The 8,021-nt window shown below is 57.8% G+C and overlaps 2 protein-coding genes across 3 annotated transcripts; one reads left to right on the forward strand and one right to left on the reverse strand.

Annotated features, from left to right (window-relative positions):
• The first annotated feature begins 1,148 nt into the window (after positions 1-1,148).
• MOB1A (MOB kinase activator 1A) lies at positions 1,149-5,823 on the forward strand. 2 transcript variants are annotated; one of them, XM_083880591.1, is made up of 6 exons: positions 1,149-1,567; positions 1,902-2,068; positions 2,846-2,939; positions 4,412-4,545; positions 4,624-4,787; positions 5,247-5,823. In XM_083880591.1, the coding sequence occupies exons 1-6, from the start codon at positions 1,554-1,556 to the stop codon at positions 5,322-5,324; spliced, it is 651 nt and encodes a 216-aa protein (XP_083736717.1). In that variant the 5' UTR covers positions 1,149-1,553; the 3' UTR covers positions 5,325-5,823. The 2 variants fall into 2 exon arrangements, with proteins under 2 accessions (XP_083736717.1, XP_083736716.1); XM_083880590.1 differs by lacking the exon at positions 1,149-1,567 and having other exon boundaries at positions 1,580-2,068.
• Positions 5,824-5,884: 61 nt separating this feature from the next.
• On the reverse strand, positions 5,885-7,526 carry BOLA3 (bolA family member 3). Its single transcript, XM_083880550.1, has 4 exons — positions 7,473-7,526; positions 6,806-6,929; positions 6,542-6,630; positions 5,885-6,018 (listed from the first exon to the last, which is right to left on the reverse strand). Exons 1-4 carry the CDS (start codon positions 7,500-7,502, stop codon positions 5,953-5,955), a joined length of 309 nt encoding a protein of 102 aa, XP_083736676.1. The 5' UTR covers positions 7,503-7,526; the 3' UTR covers positions 5,885-5,952.
• Between the last annotated feature and the right edge of the window lie 495 nt (positions 7,527-8,021).

Genomic DNA, 8,021 nt, shown 5'->3' on the forward strand with positions numbered 1-8,021 from the left:
CTGAATGCTGTCAATACCATGGGCCGCTGAGCTCTGGCAGCTGGATACGCAGCTGGGACCACGTGTGCTCCGGGCCCCAGCCGAGGCCCGGGGCTCTCCATCCCCTCTGCCACGGCCAGGGCGTGGGCTTAGTGATTCGTTTGCCTGGCGAGCGACTCGTTGGGCAAGCAAAGATCAGTCCCAGCGTTTGATGTGATTTTTGCCGATTTTATTTGAACTTACCTCGGTTGAGGCGGGGACGCTGAGGGGCACGGGCGGTGCCGGGACTCCGGCGCTCTGTCCTGGTCAGCCCGGGGCACCACCGGGGTGTGGGCTCCATCCTCCTGGCCCCGGGCGATGCTCTGTCGGTTCCCGTCGTCCTCGTCCCCCGGGAGGATGCTACGGTGGGTTTCTGTCATCGTTGTTCGGGGGGATGCTCTGTCCGTGTCCGTCGTTCACGCCTCCAGGAGGATGCTCCGGCAGGTGTCAGTCGTCATCTACGGCCAGTCCCGGCACTGTCTTCCTGGTCCCGGGGGATGGTCTGTGGGTGTCCGTCGTCGCTGCGCCGGGGGAATGTTTCGGTGGGTGTCCGATCTTCCCCCTATAGCCCGTCGGTCCAGGGAACCCGGCTGGCTCTACCCCTCCACATCCCGGCGCAGAGGGTCCGGCGCCGCTGCTACCGCGCTCTGAGCCACACTGCCGCGGGAGGGCGTGGGGACTCAATAAAAGTCCGCCCTCCTCGCTCCGGCGGGATGCTCTGTCGGCGTCCGTCGTTCTGTACCCCCGCCTCCCACCCCCCGGGGATTTTCGCCCCGTTTTGGGGGTTTCCCAGCGCACGGGGAGGGGTCTCTGGGGGTCTCAGGTCAGTCTGGGGGTTCCCAAGCTGCCGCAGAGAGGTCTCTGGGGCTCCCAGTCCCATTCTTTGGGTGCCCAGGCGCACGGGGCCGGGGGGGTGGGATGCTGTCTGGGTGTTCCAGCCCCACTTTTGGGGCTTCCAGCCTCACTTTTGCCTTGCCCGGGCTCATCTCTTGGGCTGCGCCCACGTAGGCGTGGCCACCGCTTGAAGGCTCAAGGCGAGGCAACGCCGCCTGAGCCAGCTGGCCGCCCCGTTGCTGGAGCTCTCGCGAGAGTTGGCGGCGCGGGCGGGTCCCGCCAGGAGCCGCCGCCACTCCCTCAGCGCAGCCCGGCCCGGCCCGGCCCGGCTCATTCCGCTCCCTCGGCCCTTCGCTCTCCTTCAGCCCTTCCCGCCTCCCTCCGCCCGGAGCGGATTCCCTCAGCGCGGCCCCGCTTCCCTCAGCTCTTTCCGCTCCCTCAGCCCGCTCCCGCCTCCCTCAGTCCGTTCCCTCAGCCCACTCCGCTCCCGCATCCCGGCCACTCTTCTTCCGCCCGCTCCCTCAGCCCTTCCCGATCCCTCTTCCCTTCCCTCTCTCTACAGCCCATTTCCGATTCTCTCAGTGCATTCCCGCTTCCCCCAGCTCTTCTCGCTTCCTCAGTCCCTGCCCGCTGCTCTCATTCCGTTCCAGCTTCTCTTACCCTGTTTCGTCTCCTCTCAGCCCGGCCTGGTCCGTCTCACCATGAGCTTCCTCTTGTGAGTGAAAAGAATCCTTAGGAATGTACAAGGAAGGGCGTCCATCAGCTCTGGGGAAACTGAGCGGATCAGATGATATGGCCTCAAGTTTCACCAGGGGTGGTTTTGATCGGATTTTAGGGGAAATTTCTTCGTTGCAAGGGTTGGAAAGGCTGCCCGGCGCAGTGGTGGAGTCCCCATCCCTTGGCATCTCGCAAACACTGGTGGATGTGGCCTTCGGGAGTGGTGACCGTAGGGATTGAGCTGCACTGGACTTGATAATCTTGGGGATCTTTTCCAGCCTTACCGATTTCATGATTCTGTGGCAAACTGGAAATGCTTCTCCTCTTCTCAGTGGGAGCCGGTCTTCGAAAACATTCAAGCCGAAGAAGAACATTCCAGAAGGATCCCACCAGTACGAGCTCCTCAAACATGCTGAGGCCACGCTGGGCAGCGGGAATCTGCGGCAGGCTGTGATGCTGCCCGACGGGGAGGACCTCAACGAGTGGATTGCTGTGAACAGTGAGTCCTCTGAGAAAGGGAAAACCCCAAAACCCGGGGTTTATCCTCAAACAAACCCCTGAATTCCCCAGGCTGGGGTAGCTGAGGTGGGATAAAAGCAGCAGAAGCAGGGCCCATGTCAGGGGGGTGTTGTGCAAGGAGGAAGAGACAAAGCTGCACCAAAGCCGTGTGATTGTGCTTTGGGGGGGGGGGGGTTACCAGTTCAGGCTCACGGAGGGGATTTTGGTTTGTGAATGATTATTTTTAGAGTTAGAAAATCAGCACCGTTGCCTGTTAAAGCTGCAGCATGAATAATCCTGGGAGAAAGTATAGCTCTATTTTCCCCAAACTCCAGGATTGTGGAGTTTCTTTTTTTGTTTTCTGTTTTCAAATCCAATTTGGTTTGAGCATCTGCTCCCCTGGCCTTGACCTTTGTTTATTTGGAGGTTAGAGAAGGAAAAAAAGTAATTTTAAGCAAGGAATGTAGAGATTCAGGCCAGGAGTGCTCAACCTGAGGAAGGTCTCTCTTGTATCACCAAATCCATGAGGTTTTTGAGGAGCCTGGAAGCGAAATCTACTTATTCCATGGAATGCTAAGTGGAGCTCAGGTTTAAAAATGGGCGAATCAATCCAAATTCCTGGATGGCTGAAATGTCTGGAAGTCAGGTGACGTTTTAGGGAAGGGTTTGGTTTTGCCAAGACTTTTGTGGGACCTGGATGCTGCAACAGGAAGCCTTGGGAGGTGCTGCAGCCTCGTTGTGCTCACACTTGGCTCACCTCAAGGCGTTTCCTTTCCAGCCGTGGATTTCTTCAACCAGATCAACATGTTGTATGGGACCATCACGGAGTTCTGCACCGAGAGCAGCTGCCCCGTCATGTCTGCAGGGCCCAGGTGAGGGGGCAGCCCCAACTGGAGCAGGGAGAGGTGGAGGATGGAGCTGGAAAAACGATGGAATCCAGGTGGGATTGAGGTGCCACATTTTGCTCCGCTGGTGTCATTTTGGTCACACCAGCTGGGTGTCTCTTTTCCTCATCCTTCCCTTTGTTTAGAAGCTGGTGAAAGATTTGGCTGAGAGGGACTGGTCTTGCTGTTGAGAGTCTGAGGGAATCATGAAATGGTCTGGTTTGGAAGAGACCTTAAATCCCATCCAGTCCTATGTGCAGGACACTTTCCGCTGTCTCAGACTGACCCAAGCCCCATCCAAGCCTGTGACACTTCCAGGGATGTGGTGAATTTTCAGGAGGCACATTAAACAGCTTTTAATTTAATAATTTAAATTGTGTAACGTGGTGGCACTGCTCTGTAAGAGAAGTTTGGGACCTCATGGGAAGTGGAAAGAAGAGAGTGAACCCTTTTTGGGGCCACCTGGTTGATTTTAGGTGTGAATTCCTGCAGGGATGCCAGGGGTTGGTTCTGCACTTGTGTATTTTACCAGGGCAAAGCCACAGCTGAGAATCCTCTTGGGAAGGTTGCCAAGGCTCTCAGTTTGTGAGCCCAGCATCCTGTGGGTGCCATGGAACCTCCTGTCCTGATCTCCTACCCCACAGGATCTGCTCTGCCAGTTCCTGGCTCTGTTTTTGGGGCCATTTCCTGTCACAACTTCCTGCTCAAGTGGCAGTGCTCGCTTGCGCTTGTGGTTGGGTGAAAAACAGAGGGTTTTGCTGCTTTTCAGGGATCTTGTAAAATATCTAAGAGGAAAGGGGACTGTGTTGTTGTGGGGTGATAGCAGGGTCTGCCCTGGGATCTAGAGGCTCCAGAAGCCTTTGGCTCATGTCCAGCCCAGTGGGAGAAGTCTCGTGTGACCCAAATTCCTGGATCTGAAAGCCACAGAGGGGAACTGAGGGAGGGGTGATGGCCCAAATGCCCCTTTGGTCAGTTTTTGGCTTGTTTTAAGCATGATGTCAGAGGAGGCTGCCACAGAGCTGAGGGTCATTTTTAACATCTGAGTGGCACTGCTGATCTCTGGGAGCAGGGACAGGATCTGATGGAATGGCTGGAGCTGTTCCAGGGGAATTTGGGATGGAGATCAGAGAAAGGTTTTTCCCCCAGAGGCCCCCCAGGGAATGGGCACAGTCCCAAGTCTGCCAGAGCTCCAGGAGCGTTTGGATACTGCTCCCAGGGATTGCTGGGGGTCTGTGCAGGGCCAGGGCTGGATTCATGATCCCAGTGGGTCAGGATATTCCATAATTCTGTGATTTTGGAGGGGTTTGCCCTGACCCCAGCTCAGGCCAGGAAACCCAAACAGGCGCTGCTCTCCTCAGCCCTGAGTGACTCAGGTGTTGCTCCTGGGATCAGGAGGGAGTCCCAGGGCCTGAAATCCCGTTTTTCCTGTGGGAGCCAGGGCTGAATCCCCCACCCCACAGGTACGAGTATCACTGGGCTGATGGCACCAACATCAAGAAACCCATCAAGTGCTCGGCGCCCAAGTACATCGATTACCTGATGACGTGGGTGCAGGACCAGCTGGATGACGAGACACTCTTCCCCTCCAAGATCGGTGGGTGCAGCTGTGTGCCCCAGGATGGCCCCTCCTGGCTGAGCCACACTCTAATCCCTGCCTGTCCCTGCCTTCCAGGTGTCCCCTTTCCCAAGAACTTCATGTCAGTGGCCAAGACCATCCTGAAGCGGCTGTTCAGGGTCTACGCCCATATCTACCACCAGCACTTTGACTCGGTGATGCGGCTGCAGGAGGAGGCTCATCTCAACACCTCTTTCAAGCACTTTATCTTCTTTGTGCAGGTGAGCTGGGAGGCATTTCACCTTCCCTCTTGACTTTTGAAGGATTTGGATTGAAATTTTGAAGATCTGTGGTGGTAACACCCAGCTCCTCCTTCATACCCAACTGAGCCCTTTGTGGTGTTGGGCTTTTGTGGGGATTTTTTTTTTGTTGGCTGTAAGTGCTCAAATTTCCCTCTTGGGTTTTAATCACCAATCTGCAGCCAACAAAACCAGAACTGGAGGAGAATTCAGAGGGTTTGTAGTTTGGGAATTGACTTGGAAGGAGCAGCACCAGCACCTTTTCTTCCCTTTTCAAGCCTGTTTTGTGATTTGCTGTGCACAGTAATGTGGCAGAACTTTTGTTGCCCCAAAACTGGATTTGTCCACAAGGAACAGGAGTGGCGCTGGTCCCAGGAGTTGGCCCAGGGAAATACTTTTTCCAGCTTCCTTCACTTCTTGTGTCTCCTTTTCCCCTGCCAGGAGTTCAGCCTCATTGACAGGCGGGAGCTGGCTCCTCTGCACGAGCTGATTGAGAAGTTGGGCTCCAAGGACAGATAAAACTCCCCGGAGGACTCTTTTGGCTGCTCCTTTTCTGCTTCTTCTTCAGCCACCTCTGTGCTTGGCTCCAGTGACTGAACAGCACCAAATGATCCCGGTGCTGCTGTGCAGCCCCCACTGGGCTCTCCTTGCCATGGGCTGGGCAGAGGTGGAGCAGGTTCTGTCCTGCACTGGACGTTCCAAGTGCTGCCCAGCCGCTTTCTGCTCCCAGAGCTCCTCTCTGGACTCTCCAGCCCCAGAGCGGCTCAGCTTATTTTTGGAAGTGCTTTTTTTTTTGGTTTGTTTTGTTTTTTTTTTGATAAATGAGGTGCACTTTGGCCCAGAGCCTTAAGCTCCCCATGGCAGCAGCAGTGGGGGGTGAGGAGGAGAAGTGCCTGGCCCCAGGGTGGGCTCTCCCTGTCCCTGTGCAGGAGGAGCAGCTCTGGGATGTCCCACAGGTCCCTCCTGTGTGGCAAAGGCAATAATAATAAAGTTTCTTCCTGCTCTTCTTTCAGAAAAAGAGAGGCTTCTCCTTTTCTTTCCCCCTCCCACGGGGCCCTGATTGAACACACAACACTGGGTGGAATTTAAATCCAGAGGAGCAGCCCTAGGCTCCCCCTGGAGCATTTTATTGGTGCTGGGTGCAGCCTCAGGGCTTGGGGGCTGAGGTGAAGATGCGCAGGCCATGCATGTGCTTGATCTCCTCGCTCAGGGCCTGCAAGGCAAGCGCAGCTCTCAGGGGCAGCTCTGGGGTGGGTGAGCACCCTCAGCCCCCTGGGTTTGGAGGTGCTGAGGCTCTGGGATAAGTGTGGCCCTTGTGCAGAGTCACACACACAGTTCCCGGTGCTGCTTTGCTGTCACATTCCTGGTGCTGCATGTGCACCAAACCAAACCCTTTGGGGCTTTTGCATGAAATCCAAATGATTTGGGAACCCTGCACAGCACCCCAGTGATGTCCTGCCTCCAGAGGGTGCTCTGACACTGAGCAGGCTCCCCAGGGAATGGGCACGGCCCCAGAGCTTCAGGAAGGTTTGGACACTGCTCCCAGGGTGGGTTTTTGGGGTGTCTGTGCAGGGCCAGGAGCTGGATTGATGGGTCACTCACCCATTCCAGCTGCTCCTGTTCCCTTTCTCCCATTCTCCCACACCCATTCCCTGACACCCATTCCAGCTGTGAGCACTGCTCCTGTTCCCTCACACCCAGCCCATGCCTCAGGGCAGCCCTCAGAGCCCCCTGACCTGGTTGACCATCTGGTGCTGCTGCACCGTGCGCTTCTCCCGGAACTCCTCTGACTCGATGTGGATTTCGTACATGGCGCCGCAGCCTCCTGAGAAATTAAAAGTCAATTAAAGTCAAAGCTTGAGCCGAAGTGAGGCACCTTTGCCCTCACACTCCTGACCCTTCTGGGGGTCCTCGCAGCCCAGGGGCCGCTGGAGAATGACTCGGTTTTGCCTCTGCAAACCTCGGGGGTGGTTTAGGACAATAAAGAGCTTTTCCTGTACCTGAGATATCCACGACCTTGATGGCCGACGCCTGCGGGAACTTCTCCCGCAGCACCTGCACCAGGCGCGACTCCCCGTCCGTCTGCGAGGCGAAGCTACGCCAGGAGCGGCAGCGCAGCAAGAGCTGGGGGGCGAAACTGCCCTGAGAAACTGGGGGGACCCCAAAAACACCCACGAGGGTGGGGGGGCCGCTCTCACGGGGAGGGGGAAGGGCAGGGCAGGGCAGGGCAGGGCAGGGCAGGGCAGGGCAGGGCAGGGCAGGGCAGGGAAGGGAAGGGAAGGGAAGGGAAGGGAAGGGAAGGGAAGGGAAGGGAAGGGAAGGGAAGGGAAGGGAAGGGAAGGGAAGGGTGCCGGCACCGGAGGGGGGCACAAGAAGCTGGGGAAAATCGGGAAATGGGGGTGAACCGGGAGAAGGAGGGATGGAAACAAGAGGCACAGCGGCTCCCAAGGTGGAGTACGGGGGTGAGGTGGGACTCCCCCCCCACATCGGGGCCCCGAGGAGGGGTCACTCTCTGTGAGGGGCCGGCAGGCACGGGGACGATGACCGTGAAGGGGCGCGGGCCGCGCTTACCAGCACCGGGGGGACACAGGGAGGGGACAGGCAGAGGGAGGGACACAGGGACAAGGACAGAGGGACACACAGACACGGGGACTGACGGACACTCACCGGACCCCGGCCCAGCCCCGCCGCTGCCATCCCGGGGCGCGCGCCGGGGTGACCTCCCAGCTCAGCCAATCAGCGCGCGGCGATCGCAGTAGGGAGCGGGGCCATCGCTTCGCCACCCGAGCGCCCCCTGGCGGCTTGGAGGACCCTAGAGTGGCTCTGCTGACCCCACAAAGGGTCCCCTCCTGACCCCACAAAGGGCTCATCCCGACCCCTAAGGATCCCCTGCCAACCCCACAGAGTCCTCTCCTGTGCCCTCGAAGAGCCTTATCCTGGCTCCACAAATGGTCCCCTCCTGACTCCCATTACAGGGGTCCTCCTGACTCCCCTCGTGACCTCAAATAACGTCCCATCCTGCCTCCACCTCCATTCCCGTATCCAGAATCTCGTCCTGACCCCTCAAAGGACCCCATCCCACCTCTCATCCCATGGATGGAGCCCCATCCTGACCCCCACGCCCAAAAGGACCCCGTTCTGTTCTGGCCTTTCCCATACCCAGAACCCCATCCAGACCCCCCCAATCCTGTCCCTCATTCCCGCACCCAGAGCCCC

The sequence above is a fragment of the Zosterops lateralis genome (genome assembly GCF_965231275.1).
Source record: "Zosterops lateralis genome assembly, chromosome: 30".
NCBI classification, from domain to species: Eukaryota; Metazoa; Chordata; class Aves; order Passeriformes; family Zosteropidae; genus Zosterops; species Zosterops lateralis.